Source organism: Pimephales promelas, chromosome 15, assembly GCF_988280905.1.
Source record: "Pimephales promelas chromosome 15, fPimPro1.hap1.1, whole genome shotgun sequence".
Taxonomy (NCBI): Eukaryota; Metazoa; Chordata; class Actinopteri; order Cypriniformes; family Leuciscidae; genus Pimephales; species Pimephales promelas.
This window is the reverse complement of record NC_142783.1, coordinates 25,917,427-25,936,610: the sequence shown is the minus strand read 5'-3', so window position 1 is coordinate 25,936,610 and position 19,184 is coordinate 25,917,427. Positions and strand designations below refer to the sequence as shown.

Below are 19,184 nucleotides of genomic sequence, written 5' to 3'. Positions count from 1 at the left end.
CATGTCAAACATATGCTTTATGCAATAACATGCATTTAGAATTGAATTTTCATTTTTATGTTGACTTTAATATGCACGAAAGTCTTTGACTTCTGTGAAGATTCTCCATTTTTTTAAAACCTTTTTAAGATGTTGTGTCAAGTTAAAAGGAGTTTGACTTTTAAAAAATCAGTGTGTTTTGCTGTGCTGCATCTTGCTGTTTTTGAACGCAGGGACCACCCAGAATGGCCTATCAACCTCATAGCAACATGCTAAATAAGCCAAAAGTTGTGACCCAGTCTGAAATCCCCTCCAGCAACAGCTTTGCAACATGCTAAGGTCTCTAGCAACTACATAGCATCAGACTAAAACAACTCAAAATATCACAACCATATAGCAACACGATAAAAACCTAAACGAGGGATTTGAAAATTGAACGGAGAAGCTGTCGGCTTTAATAGGTTGATTACAGCTTGACCTGAAGGAAGATTTTGCTGATGTCAGATGGATTGAAAGTCTGGCTGTCTCATGGGGACAATTTGTCTCTGCTCATCACCTCTCCACTGCTTTCTTCTATTCTTTCCAAGCCGGAGGTCACGAGGGAGGTCTCTGGCATCATCTCATGTGTCTATTTTTATCTCAAAGGCCTATTTATTATCTTTTGTCCTCATTATGTACCTGTAATCCGGGAAATAGTTTGGCAGCAAACGCTCTCGCTTCGTTTGTGTCTGTGCTGGGTTATATAACAGTCCAGTCATCATCTCTGAATCACTGACACCTCGAGACAATGCACTGTTTTACTATTATCAGGTCCAGATGGGTCCTCAATGAATTGACCGTGGATCTATGACCTAAGGTTGCAAAAACAAAGCGGTTGGGGAAAGCAGGCGGTTGTAATCCTCTTAAAGCACACATAAACCTTTTACTCACTTTCTCTCATAGACTCTCCCTGTGTCTCTCAGCATGAACTCTTTATGTAAGAGGCAAATCTCAAAGGCCAAATCGTTGATGAGAATTGTTTGTGAAAGCTCTGAGAGGATTCACTTTGATACTCACTGAGACCAGATGTATTTTGCTTACACAAAGGCTGTACAAAACCTAGTTAGGTGCCCCATAAGACAAAACATATCTTTTTATGCATTATATATATATATATATATATATAGACAGAATAGCCACTATATACAGTATTTGTACATAAATATTTTCAGCTCAACATGTTTAATTTATTTATCTCGTATTTTTCTCTATAATTCTTACAATGTATTTCAAAGTTTAGAATGTATATTTATAATAAGGAAAAGTATTTTGCTAAATGTTGTTAGTAGTATTGAATGAAATATGTTTATAATCCACATTAACATGCCTTGTTTGCTATCTTGTACTTATTTCTCAATGAGCTTATCACAATGCATTCTGGGATTGGAATTTGGTTAAAATATCGTATTATAGAAGGCAGGATAAATAAGCTACCTAGGCTCTGAAACAGAGCACATATGTCCGAGCGATATGTGAAGTAGCCTAAAAAAGGTGGTGTCTTTTTCCTGGATTGTGCGTTAAGGTGTGGTCACATTAGCGAGCAAAAAAGGTCCATTGTATTGTCAATAGTGTAGCGATGTATGAAGCACCGCTGACACAGAAATCCGACAAACCAATCAGCTTTCTGTTGGTCAACTTGAACCTGTTGTGAAATCAGTGAGGGGAAATCTTTCACCCTGATGTGAAATTTCAGATTGGATGGATTCCTATTAAAAATAGAGAATTTTGCCTGTGAAAATTTCCAGAGCAATGGTTAATGTGACCACAACTTGAAATATATATAATGTAACATGCATTGTATTAGAGTAGATTTGCCTTTGTTTTATGGATAGACAAGCCTCTAACGAGAAGAAACCTGATCAGATTCACTGTCAGTAATGATAATTCTTATAAATATTTGCTCCCTGCTTCTGTTGAGACTCATTTATGGGCAGACACAGGGTTTAAGTGAGTCAGCTGGTTGGTTCAGACTCAAAGAGAGACCAGAGATATGCATTATTAATCAGCCAAAGCACTTTGAGGGAGACATTAAAGGGAGTCCGCTTTGCTTTGATAATCCACAAACACTTTTTGCCCTGCCTTTTATGTCGTTTTTTTTAAATGCTATATTATTCACAGATTCAAATCAGCTTTATTGGCATTATTTTTTGAATGTCAGATTGTGACAGGTATGTTTTTTTTTTCAAAGATTTGTTATCTTACATTAATTAAAATTAGAAATGTATTTAGAAGCTAATCATTTAATAATTATTTAATACAGCAGTTTCATTCCTTCAGGTTTTATTTCTTTCAAAGCTGACTTTAAAGGTATAACATTCTCTTTTTTTGTGTTGTACCAAAAATTAAAACTAAACATAATATTTACATTTTATTTTACTTAATTTTAGTTAGTTTTTGAGCAATGACAATCTATTTTAGTTTAGTGTTTACATTTAATTTTCTGATAAACCTGAACCATGTATTCATCAGAATTTAAAGCGCAGCTTTTAAAGTTTGTGTCCATTGGTTGTTACTTTATAGCAGATTTAGCTACATATCTTGCAGCTTCCTGGACTTTCTCCTAGCAGTGTGGATTCAATTTACATTTCAATTCTTTGCAGTGGTTTTAAAAGACTGAAGGAATGTCTGTGCCTAGGGCAGTGGGTCACGAATTGCACTTCAGTTTCCATCTCATTTTGTGTGCAGTAAGATCACAATCAATCTTTTGGCAATGTCTATCTGTATAAGATCAGTTCTGTCTCCCTTTCTTAGGACGATAGAAAATAGAAGGTACAGATATTGCATTTGACTTCAATTGCACCAAACTGTCTGAAGTGAAATAAGATTGAGCCTTTCCTAGTGACGGATCTGACAATAGACCATCTCTGACTACACAATCTTATGTTGATGTTAACACAATTAAGCCCAAATAAAGTAAGTCTCTCTAATATTTTCCGAATGAAACAAATCATTCATACTAATTTTGTGAGATCCTCTGATTAATTAAAATGCCCCTACAATGCCATTTTAAAGGTTACTAATTTTGTTTTAGAGGTCTCCTACAATAGATTTGCATGCATTCAATGTCAAAAGCCATTTTCTCATAATATACACTGCTCATCAAGTCATTTCTCAAAGAATCTGAAAATTCTTCACTCTTTTCTCATTTTAAAGGATGTCAGAAACAAAACACCTATTACCATGATGTCTAAGGAATTTGAATGCACAATTTTTCACTTTTGCTTTTGAATTTGCGGTCACACATACTCAATGTAGAGGCCTAAAATTTGCAGGCATCAGTGAACTCTGTGCATAAAAAGCGGCGGTACTACATTTTACAACATATAGGACATTTTTCAGTATCTGTTGCGCACCATATCCTCCACAGTTACATACCTACAAAAGATCTGACTAAAAATAATCTTACTATAATTTGCTGTTTTTCTCAGCTAGGGCATATGTCAACATTTTCAGTGCATAAACTCTTCTTTTTTAACTTTTTAGTTTTTTGGTGGGTTCTTCTATAATCACCAGATAATAGTTCAAGATAAGCTGTTCAGTGTTGGGAGTTTAACTAACAACAGTTTGGAGGAGATCTAGCTAGTGATGCGATATCTAACATCCAGTGGAACATCAAGCTAGAGATGGGCTGTTGTCCAATCCAATCACAATGAAACAAAACAAGATTGAATTCAGAGGAAGTGGGAGAAAGACCGAGATAGAGAGACAATGGCAAGGGAAGTGCATCCTCAATCTTAGCAGTTAATTTGATTTCTGAAACGCATTAGGAGATACGGATGCCTGCCAATCCTGCTGTTTTTACAGAAAGAACAGCAACAAGAATTGCAATTTGTGTCCATTCATGCTGCACTGATATATTCCCGGCGCTAATGCTTTTTAATGTGGTCGAAGTGCACGCTCCCTGATGCTCACCTGCAGTCATGCGCTGAGAAGTTCACTGCAGAGCATTAGTGTTTACCAGCAATATAATTAAATATATGTGTGTGTTTACATGCTCTATCATTGACCGTACTGGTGCGCTTTTGTGAAGTGCAGTATTATTTTGTGCAATTATCAAATGAACTAGAAGCTCTTTTAGGCTTTGAGCAGATGTGACCGTCATTTATTGTGCTGGTTATTAGCTTATGCCACCAGTGGCTTCAGAACAATTGCAAACTGGGTTTGTGCTTGAAGAAAAAACAGAATAACTCCCCACGGAGCTTTTGAAAAGACGAAGCCGTGTAAAGGCTTCAATCAGTGATTAATTTCATCCATCAAAGAGGCAATTTCTATGCAAACAGCATGATTTGCAGCTCTAATTATTTGTAGTCATTTTTTATTAGGTTCTGTCTTGCGGCTGATGTGTGTGTGTGTATACGAATCCACATTGTATGTTCCTTTGTTCATAATGCACTCATAAAAAGCTTTAGTGCAGTTTTAAAAAACAAAGCTCACAGTGATTCGCCAATAGAAGCCTTTTGAATGTTGGGATTTGGGAAATTGAGAAAGTTTTCCAAATACACAGGGGTAAGGTCTGCAGATTTGTGCAGGTAAGTATAAATCTAAGGGTTATCTGAATATCCTGACTTGGTGAAACAGTGTTGCATAAATAGGCTTATATTCAGGAGGCGATTAATCACCGCTGAACATTAATGACTATGATCATTTTTGCAGGGCGAGCAACTGAATTTTAAGTGAAATGCTGGAGGCCATTAAATGCACTGAGCTGATGTGTGTGTGTGTGTGTGTTAGTGTATAATTAGCTCAGTTGGGGTAAGGAAACATTGAGTGATTTAATGTTTGCAGTGGAAGGTTCTTATCTAAATTTGAGTTTCAAAACTATCTTTTTTTTTTTTTTTGCCTGAAGCTTGCCATCTGCCAATTACTAATTTGACTCATAGTTTGCATTTTTATAATTCAGGTCACACTCTCTATGAATCAGTTCATATAATTTAAACACTATTTCTAAATGTTATTTCAAAGTCAAGACATTTTAGTGTACATTGTTATTAATCAATTGCTGGTAACACTTTACAACTTTGTTCAATTTGTTAACATTATTTAATGCATAAGGTATTAAGGAAACAAGAATTTTTAAGCAATCTAAATTATTGTTCTAGATTATTGTTCAAATCTAGATTATTGTTAACGTAATAATACGCTGTTACCCACATATTTCATACCAATCTGACCTAAAAGGACATTAAAATTAATGTGCAAAGAAGATTCCAACTGATGTAAAAATATAGATTTTTCTAAAAGCACCCTGAATGGCTTGCTTTTAAATATATATATAAAAAAACAACACAGTTCAGTTTTACAACTTTTTTATTGTTTTAATTGCCAGCTGCTTCCTCTCTGTGTATAATTAATGAAGATGTCATTCACAGGGAAGGGTTGAAAGCACTAGTTTTCATTAACGTTTAATACCGCTGATTTTACAAAGCTGTCTAATCACTTAGCAAACAGTTATCTAGAGAGAGAGAGAGAATGAGTGCGTGAGAGAGCCTTGGGCCCTTACTCGAACGCCCATGGGCCAGGGCCCAGATCAGTTGTTGTTTCTCAGTTCTAAGCATGGCACGATTGGACTGGGTTTCCATTGCATCTATCAACACAGTACGAGTGAACCGCATCGAAAGGGAACCTTTTAAACCATTACTACAGTATTTATTCATCTTTGTTAATGCTAGTTAATCAAAATACAGTTTATTGTTTGTTCATGTTAGTTCACAGTGCATTAACTAACATTAACAAATACAACTTTGATTTGAATAATATATCAGAGCATGTTGAAATTAGCCTTAACTAAGATTAATAAATGCTGTAGAAGTAATGTTCATTCTTAGTTCATGTTAACTAAAGTAGTTAACTAATGAAACCTCATTGTAAAGTGTTACCATTAATACTATGTACTGGGCTCTGGGGACATTATATTTTATTAACCATTATTCATTTATTAATTCATTTGTTTATTATTCATTATGATCCTGTGGTGCCTCAAAGCAACACACCTTCATTTTTTAATTTAGTTAATTTTAGAGGTTTTTTTGTATGTTATAGATGACAGTGCCTCGGCAGCGAGCAGTATGGAGGTGACGGACCGGATCGCCTCTCTGGAGCAGCGGGTTCAGATGCAGGAGGATGAGATTCAGCTGCTCAAGTCGGCGTTGGCTGATGTGGTGAGGAGACTGAACATCTCAGAGGAGCAGCAGGCCATGCTCAGCAGGAAAGGACCAACCAAAGGTACCACATAAAACTGGACCCTTTGTCACCTCATCTGGTGGAAAGTCCGAGAGATTCCAGATTGTGCTGTTTGTTTATTTTGGCTTTGCATTTTATCTCACCCGATTTGCTAGAAAGTGTTCAGTGTTTGCTATAAGCCTCACTGGAAACCACCTGTGTGCCATTTTCTTGTTTTCATCTCCATCCCATCCGTGCTCCGGCTGCAGTTTTCTCTCATGTTGCTCTTCGTTTTCCTATCTTCTCTACTTTCCTATCCTCCTGTTCCCTGCCTTCAACTGTTCTCTCATACTGTGACTCTGAACGTGTTTAGAAGCAGCAGTGAGGAGAGACTCTCCCTCCTCTGACAGGAGTGTTGGGAAGCCAGGTAGGGAGTGGGGCTTGTGTTTCAGTTACGACACTGGAACTGTTCTTCACCATGCTTCAAAATGCATGAACACTGAGGACTGAGTTTTATTTCACTTAAGGATGCACTGATATAGCCATTTTGGCTGATATTGATAGTCCATAATCTTTTATTTTAAATCTAAATCACATTCATTTTGGTATTAATTTGTAATTAAGGCATGTTGGTTTACTGAGTGTTTATTAATATGCAAAGCAGTAATTTAGTGTAAATTGTTATTAATCAAATGCTGGTAACAATTTAAACAAGATTCGATTTTTTTTTTTACATAATTTAATGCATTAGGTATAAAGAAAACAATAAACAATTTTAAAGCATTTATTAATCTAGATTATTGTTAATTTAATAATACACTGTTACCCATATATTTTATGGTACCAATCTGACCTAAAAGGACATTAAAAATAATGTGCAAAGAATACGATTCCAAACTATGTAAAGATTAAAACAAAAAAGAACCCTGAATGGCTTACTTTTAAATACATATATATATAAAAAAACACAGTTCTTAATTAAACAAAGACAGCATTCACTAAATTACAACAAAAGGGATAGTCCGATCAAAATGACTTGAATGACTTCCTTTTCTTCTGTGGAACGTAAAAGAAGATATTTAAAAAAATATTGGTATTTTAGCAAGAACGTTGTTTTTTGTTTCCATTGACTTCTATTTATGGACAAAAAATGCAATCAAACAGTCAATAGGAACCATCACTGTTTAGTTTCCAGCATTCTTCAAAATATCTTCTTTTGTGTTTCACAGAAGTAACTCAGATTTGGAACGACATGGGGGTGATTAAATAATAAAAAAGTTTTCATATTTTTGTGGACTAACCCTTTAAGTGAATGAATTTTCACATAATTGAATCATCAAAAATCATCATAATGTACAGTAGGAAAATAAAATAAATGAAAAAAAAATCCTTTTAAAAATTCCAATATTTCTTTCAATGTCAACCTATTCAGATACAGTATTTAAAAACACAAATATGGGCGGATACTTTTAAGATCATTGATATATTGTGCATCTCTAATGTCACATGTATTTCACAGCATGTGTGACAAAGTCCTGCCTCACATACTGTGTGTGTTAAGTGAGATTAACACTTTAAGATGCTTGATAGTGTGCTTAACAAACACTGCAGTTCTGATTACATTTAAAGGGATAGTTCACCCAAAAATGAAAATTCTGTCAGTAATTACTCACCCTCATGTTGTTCCAACCCCGTAAGGCTCTCGTTCATCTTCGGAACAGAAATTGAGATATTTTTGATTAAATCTGAGAGCTGGATCACTCCTCTATAGGCTTCTTAAGGGATCGAAACTGGCTGGCCCAAAAATTATGAAAGACAATAGTTAAAATAGTCTGAGTGACTACAGTGGCTCAATCTTAAGTTTATCAAGCTACGAGAATACTTTTTGGGTGCGAAAAACAAACAAAAATAACGACTTTATTTAACTATTCATTTCCTTCTCTGTGGGCTGTGAGATTTCATGTAGTGCCGGCCAGTTTTGATCCCTTAAGAAGCCTATGGAGGAGTGATCGAGCTCTCAGATTTAACATGAGGGTGAGTAAATACTGACAGAATTTTCATTTTAGGGTGAACTAACCCTTTAATGCTCGATTGACAATCTACCACATCCATTTTAATATCTCTCTCTAAAAAAAATGATTGTTTGGTGATTTCTTTTCAAGGCTTTCCTACATCCACATAATCCTTTGAACTGTAGGATAAACTAGATACTTGTCACATGTCTTTACCGCCTCAAAGATTTGAAACACACTTCTGCTTTGGTGTCAGACACTAATTAGCCAGACTGTGTTTGTGCTACCAAATGTCAACCTGGTGTCCAAGTCTCCTCCATTAAACCGTTAAAGAAACGCTTAGATTAGCTCTACTTTGCCCAGCTCATGTTCAGTTTATCCGTTCCTCTGCCCGTTTGAAGTGTGTGCAAGATGAGTCATGCTTTGCTTCTGCAAAATCCTTCATGCACCATGCAGGCTGATGTCTTTGAAACAAAATATTCTCCTCTATTTCTCACTTGCACTTTTGCCTCATTCTTTCTTTTCAGTTTTCAACTATCGTTGTGTCGCTGCCTACACATTCAGCACACATTCAAGCAGCTCTGATGTGATGAATATTTAATAATGCAGACTCATGGAATTGAGTAAATAAAGGCTAAATAAAATCTATGCCATCCGGAGGTAGACTGCAGGTGTGGATGTACTATTAATTAAGACTTTTGCAAACCACAACTGCATTTTAATGGGGTCTATTCATGACTCAACCTCTTGCAGGACAGTACGAGGAAGCAAGAAAAAACCTACTCGGGAATTCTGCTTCTTCCTATCCTAAATTGACTGAATTTACATCTGGAAATGTTTACTGTGAAGTCCATTAATGTTTCATATATACACTACCATTCATAAGTTTGGAGTCAGTATTATTTTTTTTTAAAAGAAATTAATAGTTAATTAACGTTTTTTTAGGTTATGCATTAAATTGATCAAAACATGCATTAAATCGTCAGTAAACACATTTATAATGTTACAAAAGATGTCTATTTTAAATAAATGATGTTCTTTTGAACTTTCTATTCATCAAAGAATCTTAGTTTCTACAAAAATATTAAGCATCACAACTTTTTTCAACATTGATGATAAGAAATGTTTCTTTAGTACCAAATTATCCAGCCCGTTCTCATCCTTTAACGTCATATAGAACGCTATATGCAAAAACGGCGCTATACTACGCACATGGCACCCTTTATCGTTAATATAACACGCGAACCCAAGACGTTATAAATCCTTTAGCATGAATATGACACGCACACCCTACCCCACACCCAAACTTAGCCCTCACAGCACGTGTTATATTAACGATAACGGGTGCCATGTGCATAGTATAGCGCCGTTTTGTCAAATAGCGTTCTATATGACGTTAAAAGATGAGAATGCGTTGAATCATCATACTCAAAAACACATTAAAAAAAAAATCTTGCTGACCCCAAACATTCGAATGGTTATGTGTGTATATATAAAATAACCTAATGAAAACTCTTTAAATACAAATCTATATGCTACTATACTCAAAATAAAAGATTTTCCCTCAAAATTATTTTTAAATACATTGTATATCTCTTTTGGGACAACAGAGCAAGAATGATGACTCATCCTGCACTTCACAGATTTTTGTCCAATCAGATGCTCTCTAGAATGAGAGTGTCCCTTCCCTAATACCACATTCAAGTAACTATAAAGTGTCAAATGATTGTTCATGACTATGACGTGATTAAACATATTAGTCACTTAAAACAAAAGGGACAAGTCCCTCTATATGTCCCACTCACTTTCAATAGGAAGTATTTCTCACACAGGACGGTGTGAGTGTAAAGTTAGCTATTAAAAGCTTGACATAAACTGGAGCTAGTTTACAAAAAGAACAGAAACAACAGACAGTGAACATCTGACTGCAGTGCTATGTGTAATTCTATCCATGTGTCTTTTCATCTTTCAGCTAGACCAATGATTGCAGCCCTCCCCCTGAGACCCACAATCAATAATGGTACTGGTCTGTCGAAGAAGGGCGGCACACTGCCATCACCCTCGAGCTCCAAGAAGGACAATAACTCACCAGCAACCAAAAGGTGAGAGTCTAAAGGCTGGAATACATTTTGTCCAGATTTTTGTCCAAATTTGCAGTGTAGATGAAAGTTAGAGGCAGGGAGTCTGCAGATTGGAGTGCACCACAAGTTCTGCTGTTTTCCTCTTCATTGTTGTTCAGGTGATTTATTTCATGCACCTTCTGAGTTGGTGAGGTTTTGACCTGATTAAAAGTAAAGCCAGATTTACTTTGACCTGTGGAGATCAGTTGACAGATTCCACAGAAAATCCCTTATGATGGGCACAGAATCTTTTTTTTTAGCTTCAGACTTTTTGTTTGATATTTTGAGCCAAATTTAGAACATAGTTTTCAATTGTCAGAAGTCTCCTAGAAGTGAGGATGAGTTTGTTGTGTTTACGACTTGAAAATCTGGTAGTGTGTGACCCTCTGTTGTGAACTGTATGATGCCTAGCTTTTCTCTGTTGTATAAAGTCAGCAAGTGTATGATGCTTAATGTTTTGAAATCAGTTCATATTTTTAGGAATAAATGATATATCGGCCAGCATATCGGTATCGGGCGATATATGTCCATTTTTTTATGTTAGTTATCGGTCTGATAAGAACATTTTGCTGATAAATAATTGATTATATTATTCAGCTGAGACTCTTCAGGTGTACACTGTTCACCACAATGGTTTTCAGTTGCTTGAAATATGATTGGAATCACTTCAAAAAAGGAAAATACAGTTAAGTGCAACATATGAAGCACAAGTCTGTCATATAGGCTACATAAAATTATAATGAGTAAATCATAACTGTGTGCTTGGGACTACATATCGGTATATAATAATATAATATATCGGTTATCGGATTTCAAATATGAAGAAGTATCGGTTATCGGTATCGGCCAAAATGTTCCTATTGGTGTGTTCCTTGTCAGACCCCTCTGTATGTCTGTGTGTATGTTTCAGATTCATATAGTCAATTCATCATTGGTCAGACTACAAATATCTGTGTTTTCTTTGCCTGGTTGAACCATAAATGACTGAAGGCTTAATCTCCTTTTTAATTTAGAAATAAAGATAAGATTGTTAAAATCATTTGCAGTCTTTTCATTCTACAGTGGAGATGAAATTTGCCGACATTGCTTTGCTGTTTCAGAGCTGTATCAGCTTTCAGTATTATAATAGACATTCAAATACAAAGATATCAGTGCATGGTTTTGTCTTATAAAGGTCAGCTCACGTCTTTATCAGAAACGCAAAACCTGAAAGAACCTGTTCTCAAGGGAGTCATTGTGATGTAGGAAGCAATGCAGTGCAACCAGGTTTCAGATGACGGAGAACAAGTTCAAATTAGCACATAAAAAAACTTGTTGTTTTTTCACGATTCTTTGAATAGGAAGTGAAAAAGAAGAGCATTTATTTGAAATATGAATCCTTTGTAAAACTATACTGTCACTTTTGATTATATTAATGCTTTCTTGCTGAATAAAAGTATTAATTTATTTTAAAAAGAAATCTGGCCCCAAACTTTTGAATGGTAATATATTTCACAATGTGAAATGAAATAGCAAATAACATGGTTTTAATTAAGTGTAATATTTTTAGAATGACATCAGGAAGCCATGAATAATAATTAGATAATTTGTATTTCTTAAATCCATTAGCCAATTCGGATTTAATGATATTCACTAGGTTAAAAATACTTCACTCACTATAAAAATCTAAATTACAATAAGGGTGATATTCACGAAATAGTCACTCTCGTGAACTTTCCAGCTGTGCAGCACCAGTGTTTCTTTGTTTAATAAGTACACATCATGCAGACAAATTAATGAATAAACAGACGTTTGTTATTATGAGATACAACCCCCTGCTTGTCTTTGTTTGTGAGTGTAAACTGTAGTGTCTGTCACATGTTTTTGTCATCCTGTGCGACCTTTCTGTCCCTCCCCTTCTTCCTATCTGTTGCATGTTCTAGTCTGTCCCATCTGCCCAGGTTTCTTCTAAGGCCACCCTACAGGTGAGAGTTTTTTTTTTTGGCAAAAGGATCCGGAATCTTCTCAAAAGTGCTGTGGACTTCTGATATTTTTATAATAAAAAAAACATTATTCAAGAATAGTTTAAAACCCTAGCAACAGAGTCTATGAAAGTGATTTGGGGATCCCACAGGAAGTACCACTGCACTGGGAGATACTTGTGAAACTGGGCACTATTTGGCTTGGACATGTGTTGTTGTTTTTTTCTTAGCTTCTCTTCAAGCACTCTTTCAATGCAGCCTGTAAAGCTTCTTTTTCCATCATGCCTTGAAGCGAGAGACCTGTGCAGTCTATAGACTAACTCTATACCCACTTGCTTGTCTGCCTGAAGTGCCATTATTGACAAAAAGCCTCACAAAGCATGAAGATCCTGCAGCTTATTTAACATGGGATAACACCATCCGCCAATGGCTGGGCCAAATGAACTTTAGCCCTGCAGTCTGGATTAGACTTGAGCCTGGCAACCAGTGGACTGCTGATGGGGTCTTTTCTTTTGTTGACAAGTTTTAAAGGGAACCCCAGGCTCAGTTCACTCCTTTCTAATGCAAAGAGACAGCAAATCAGGGCATGAACATGTCACAGAAAAGAAAAAACTAAACAAATAAAATCAATTTCTTATGTGTTTGCTCTGCCTCTTTGTGGATGGCCAGGCCTATGTGTCTGTTATAACTGGCTGGGATGTGGCCAGTATTATCTCTACACTGCCATTTCCTTTTTGTCTGTGTAAATGTTTCTGTTTGAGGTATAGGGTATTGTAGGAAAATCAGGCTTCATGAAAGAAATTTAGAGACAGGTGAAATATTGCAAGCTAAACACAAATACATAAACGTATTGTTACTCAATTCAAATTTATATATATTCTGGAGCAAATTGGTTTGGGGATTTGTTTTTTATGACCCCTACAAATTCGATTACACCATCAAAATATGAGAAAAATATTTGAAATACCGCACATAACCTGTAAGAATTGTCTTACATGATCGTGTTCCCAAACACCAGCATCCGAACGCAAGACGACATCAATAATTATAAAATAAATCCTTCTTCAAATCTAGCAAATCTAACATTTTGTGTCATATTAAAAAAGCAAATACCATATTTACCCATTCATTAGTATGTTTCATTGAATATTTTAGTATTATCAAGTGTTGGTGTTTTGTTGTGCCTTTTCTTAGGTAAATGGTGTTAATATCTTGTCTTCTATCATTCATAGCACTGTGAAGAGAACGAGTTCATCAGAGCATGTCGGCCCCAACAACAGGAAAGACAGTGGTGCGGACTCCAAAAGCAATCGAACACGCACTGGTTCCACAGGGAGCAACTCCAGTGGCAAGAAAACCACAGAAAAGTATGCAAATTAATTTATATTTGTGCCCATGTGATTCAAAAAATGATGTTTACCTAATATGGGTAACTGAAAAAGATGACTCATACAATCAAACATTGCACACACACACATAGACAAGCACATTTGGGTGACTTGTTTCCTTTCTCACCCCTTGCAGCAAACAGAGGGAGCCTGTTTTCAGTGCAGGTAAGAGTCAGGTGCCCTGTTCCCATGTGATAGAGTATGAACCAGGACTGGATCAGTCACAAAGTAGCAATGTTTATGCTGTCATTTCTATTTTTGAGTGGACTTTCCAAAAAGTACAGGCTTTGATAACTCTTGTCAAGCACTCTAAATGAATGGCTGACCAACCAGAATTTCTTTTGTTTAGCAGCAATGCAGCTCATTTAGTAGGTGGGAAATGCAAGAATTTGTATTCCCTGTGTGCTCTCCAGTCATGGCTCATGAAGCTCACTGTCTATATATTGTGCTGTACAGTCCTTTTTTTTTTTTTTTAGTTCATTTTACAGTTCAATTACCTGCTATTCTTTTATCAGTAACATCATCTCTTACCAAAAAACATTTCCACTGTTTCTCATTTTTGTGTTTGTATACTTATATTTTATGCTTTTATATTTATTCAATTTTATTTTTGTCGAATTTATATTTTGTATGCCTTTCGTAACAAAATTAGAAATATAATATAATATAAATTCTGCACTGAGAGAGTAATTTACATAACTCTGTTGAGTACAGGGTCTTTTTCAAATATAAAAAGCTTGGCATTTTCAAGGTCCGATAGGCGTTTATAGTCATTGTGTTTATCTATTATACATCAGTTTTGGTCTGAAGCTGTGCAATCTTCATTTTTTAAAGAATACAAAGGAATTCTTGGGAATTTCAGAGCAAATTGGATTTGGTGTCAGTGTAAAAGCACAAGCAGAGCGCCCAGTGTGCGCAGCCTTATGAGGCAGAATAAAAGTCTGTTCTACCTGAAGGCATAATTTGCATGTTCCTTACTGTATATTTGACCCAGTTGCTGTATTTAACCATGCCAAAAACTGTGATTAATTGAAGTCATCAAGACAGCAATTGCAGATGTTAAATATACTGTACACCAAATTAATCAAACACCAGTGGAGATTTGTTAAATAGAGCGCTTGACAAATGAAACGACTTTCCCGGAGGAGCTTGTAGAGTAATTACCCACACATGGAAACCTGGGATCTTATGAGCAGGGATCTGCCTTTCCATGAGCCATCTTCTGCCATCTTATATGTTTGTCTGTGTCTCTGTACGTTCACAAAGGGATGCGACGTGTTACACACTGCAAAGGTAGGCACTGTTTGTCAACTGCCCCTTGTGCGAGCAGCTCTGTGGATACAAGTTGATTCTCGAAGCCAGAGGGAAGTTATTTAAATCACTTCAAGAATTAAAGAAGGCAATTACAACTCTGCTTGCACATGCAATGTCAGCTGGTAGAGTTGAGAATCATTATTTATGAAGTGCCAGATACTGTAAAATGATTTTTAATAAAGACCACATGAACAATTAGTGTTTACAGGAAATGACATCATAGAGGCCCCTGCAGACTCGTGACTGTGTCAAGACCACACTGTAAAAGAAATTGTTGGTTTAACTTAAAAAATGAAGTAAACTGGTTGCCTTCAAATTTTAAGTTAATTGAAATTGAAAAATTGAGTTGATACAATGAAGGAGATTGATTTTAAAGGCAGAAACTCAACCACATAAATTATGTAAGTTGATTTGACAGAAGAAAAAATTTACAGTGGAATAAATCACTCAAAATATCTGATAATTTGAACAAAGCAAGGTTATGCGGGAGATAAAATGTCATGTTGTACATTTAAAGAAATTATGATATTTATGAATTAAAAATGAATGTCATTTGTAAACAAAATACTTTTACCTTGAAAATATATTTAAAAACTATTTTAAAAAGTAGTTTAATGCGCACACTCAATTAAGATGTGTACACTCACATGTATGTAAGTTGTAAGGAAAATATTTATTTTAGAGTTATGTTTTTTTTTTAAACCATATGAACACAACTTGAATTTAAAGAGTATATTTTTGCCACAAACCTGTGATTTTAAGGGGTCTTAACGAGGTTTCTGACATTTACATTTCGGCTGTAAGAATCATATAATGATTTATACTGTTTAAATTGGTATTCTATCTAGAAAGTATATGGTAATCTGGCTGACTTTGACACCTCTGGCTTCATATTATGACAGAATCGGCTCCCACAGAGCTGTCTTGCGTTAAGGTCTGGGTTGATTAGACAAATGTGTGTGTGATAGAAGCTCCCACCTTCCTCCAGACATGCCACCCTTCCCAAAAAACTAATGCGCACTCTGTAACACCCTTCTGAGTGATGCCAACCTGTGGTTGATTGCTGTGGAGCTAAAACACAAGCTGGTAACTCTTGAGTGATGCTGCTCTGACAGCTCCTGGGTGTTTTGCTGCTCACTGCTCATGGCACTTGTTTTTCCACTTGCACCATGGGAACAGAACAGTTTCCTGCAGTCACACAGAAGCTCACTTGATGGTTTTTAGTCCAATAGTTTAATGCCACTTTTGCTCCACGCACACATATTTGTTCTTTGAGTCCCGTAAAGGGCATTTATAATTCTGCGTCAACTAGCTCTTCTGATTTTATTTTTCCCCACTGAAACTGAAGTTGGGTGTTTATCTTAAATCTAAATGTGTTAAATCTATGTGCAGTGTGTTACTAAGTGGAAATTATTTCCCCAAACTATAGTCTTTTGTGTTGAATACAAAATCCAAAAAAAATATCATAAGGCAAGTAAATTAAAGTACCAAATATGATTTGGAAAGTTAGAGTAATATACAGAGACATTTTTCAGTTTATTTCCAGTATTCTTGGCTTTCCTCTATGATAATATATCCTTTGTATATAGCCTACCCACTGTAATCACTGCAAAAAATAATTTTCGCAATCTGCATTTTTGGCTTGCTTTCCAGAAAAAAGTAAATATATTAAAAACCAGACCAACATTTGTAAGAAAAATAAATAAATTTTTTTTTTTTTTTTTTTTTTGGAAAGAGATATTTTGAATGTATTTATTTTTAGTATATAAACGTTTATTTTTCTTATCTCATTGGCTCTTTTTAGCATAAATATCTCTAATCTTGCTCGTTTAAAATATAAAAAAAGATTGTTGCCAGAATAGTACGATATATAAACTTCTTAATTCAAGATATATTGTTTGAAAATTATCTTAAAAAATGCTGAATGCGAAAAATATTGTTTTGCAGTGCGGTTTCTTAGTATTGTGGAAGTCTTGTTAGTATGGTGGAATCTAAAGCTGTTGGGCCATGTCTGATCATGATTATACTTCATCCCACCTCTCCACCCTCTCCTGCACCCGCCCTGTCCAATTTGACCACTTCACCTAGTAACCGTGCAGATCTATCTGCACCGACCGTCAAAAAGGACCGGATCCGCCGAACCCCCCAAATCCACGTCAACCGTGCCCTCGCAGTCTGCGAACACCCCGCCAGAGGCCAAGATTGCGTCTGACAGACCGGCCCGGCTCAGGAGCCAAAAGATCCCTCCGTTTACCCTTCCTCTGAGGAAATGCACTTCGCAGTCAGTCCACTCGCCCTCAGATATGCCCACTTACAGGAGTCCGATCAAATCTCCCAGCCAGTATTTTCAAATCTGTTACTAAGCAAAACAGCTGTATTATTAGCCTTAGTCAGGTGTTAATGAGTCTTTTGTTCTGTTTCGTTCTTTTTGTTTTGATTGTCACACTTTGATTTGGTTTAGTTTCATGTTGTTTCTGTCCATGTATGTTAAGTTGCATGTTCACACTTCTGTCTTTTTGCTTTCAAATAGATTTATTTTTGTTCAAGTGTGCATTTTATTAACTGTACATTTCCTTTTCCATTGTGTTTGCATGCATGCATGCATAACTGTGACTTTATTTACTAATTTACCAAACCATGAAATTGCTGTATTCACATGCTTCTGCATTTGATTTCACATTTGTCTTGGACTGTATCTCAAATACTGTAAATATAATAAATATCAAATCATTCCCTTTTAAATCTCACTGACCTATTTAATTATTTTCATCACATAATATATATATCATTCTAAACTATGTTTCAATTCCATCTAATCCTCCTTTTTGGATAAAATCCTTTTATTTTGTCTTGGATTTACATTTAATCTCCTCTTAAAATACACTACCATTCAAATGTTGGGGTCAGTAAGATTTTTTCATGTTTTTGAAAGAAGTCTCCAATGCTCACTAATGCTGCATTTATTCGACCACAAATACAGCAAGAACAGTTATAGTGTGGATCAGTATTACAATTTAAAATTGCATTCAGTGTCACATGATCCTTCAGAAATCATTCTAACATTCTGATTGGCTGCTCAAGAAACATTTCTTATTATCAATGCTGAAAACAGTTGTGTTACTCAATATTACTGTGTAAACCAGAATTATTTTCAGTTCAAAATAATGCTAAAAAGCTTTAAAATGAATCCTTGCTTAATAAAAGTATTATTTTTTTAAATGGCCCCAAACTTTTGAAATGTAGTACAGTATATGTCTTCATTATTCTATCTTAGTCAAAATCTGGTGACATTAACCACAACAGATGTCACAGCGATCCTTTGGTGACCCATGCATTTTCTTGCTCTAAAAATCTGTGTTGCTTTTTCTAGATGAAGGGTATGTCAAAATGTATTTGAAGGGACGACCCATCACCATGTACATGCCCAAAGACCTGGTGGACACATACTGCCTGGAAACAAAGGCTGACTTGGCTCCTAAAAAACTGAAACTAGACTGGGTGTATCCTTTTATTGCTGCATGTGAAATAGAAATGGAGCCTCATTTAGAATGATTCTTGTTTTGAACGCTCATTGCCGTAAGATTGAATTACCCATTGATTTATAACTGCACAGAGAATGAGCTTTTTACAAATGTCATGAGCTAAATGATGGATGTGGTTTCCAGGTCAAAGCCATGTTAAAATGATTGTGCATAATGTAAAGCTTCTTAAACGTGGACCTCAAAAGAAAGTATTATTCACTGTGTTGTACTAACTCCATATTCTCATTCCAAGTTGCTGAATTTTGAAGCATGAAGGATGTCTTATTATTTACCCTGTTTCTCTCTGGCTCAGCTGAGCACTGCAGCCTGTAGGAGTAGGATATTTTCTGCACTTCTTACCCATAATGCATTTGGTATATTCCCTGAAAAGGACTTTGTTAGACATTCAGACCTTCATTGCTTCGGTTTGTCCACTGTTAAGCTCATCTAGAGTAGTTTTTGCTCTGAAAATTGCCATGAAGCAGAAGTTACCATTACCGAGTGAAAAAATGAAAACAAGAAAAAAACTAAGGAGTGGGACTTGATTTTACCCATCAGGAATTGATTGCATGGTTGTGGTTTGCTATTGCCGTGATATCATGTGAGTGTCAAGTTTTCCTGCCAGTAAACACACCATCAAAGAGATGATGCTTCAAGAGGGAAGGGAAGTTAACAGAAATTTAAAATGATT

The 19,184-nt window shown here is 35.7% G+C and overlaps 1 protein-coding gene across 8 annotated transcripts in view; it reads left to right on the top strand.

The window, feature by feature from the left end:
* The window catches only part of eml1 (EMAP like 1), a 50,063-nt gene that overhangs the window by 21,184 nt on the left and 9,695 nt on the right, over positions 1–19,184 (top strand). For 5 of the 8 annotated variants that reach the window (XM_089120419.1, XM_089120418.1, XM_089120422.1 and 2 more), the window contains 7 exons: positions 6,058–6,240; positions 10,162–10,291; positions 12,232–12,273; positions 13,503–13,637; positions 13,795–13,823; positions 14,925–14,951; positions 18,343–18,472. In XM_089120419.1, coding sequence (XP_088976545.1) covers positions 6,058–6,240; positions 10,162–10,291; positions 12,232–12,273; positions 13,503–13,637; positions 13,795–13,823; positions 14,925–14,951; positions 18,343–18,472 — 676 coding nt within the window. The remainder of the gene's footprint in view (positions 1–6,057; positions 6,241–10,161; positions 10,292–12,231; positions 12,274–13,502; positions 13,638–13,794; positions 13,824–14,924; positions 14,952–18,342; positions 18,473–19,184) is intronic. The other 3 variants (XM_039668774.2, XM_089120420.1, XM_039668783.2) reach the window with 3 other exon arrangements.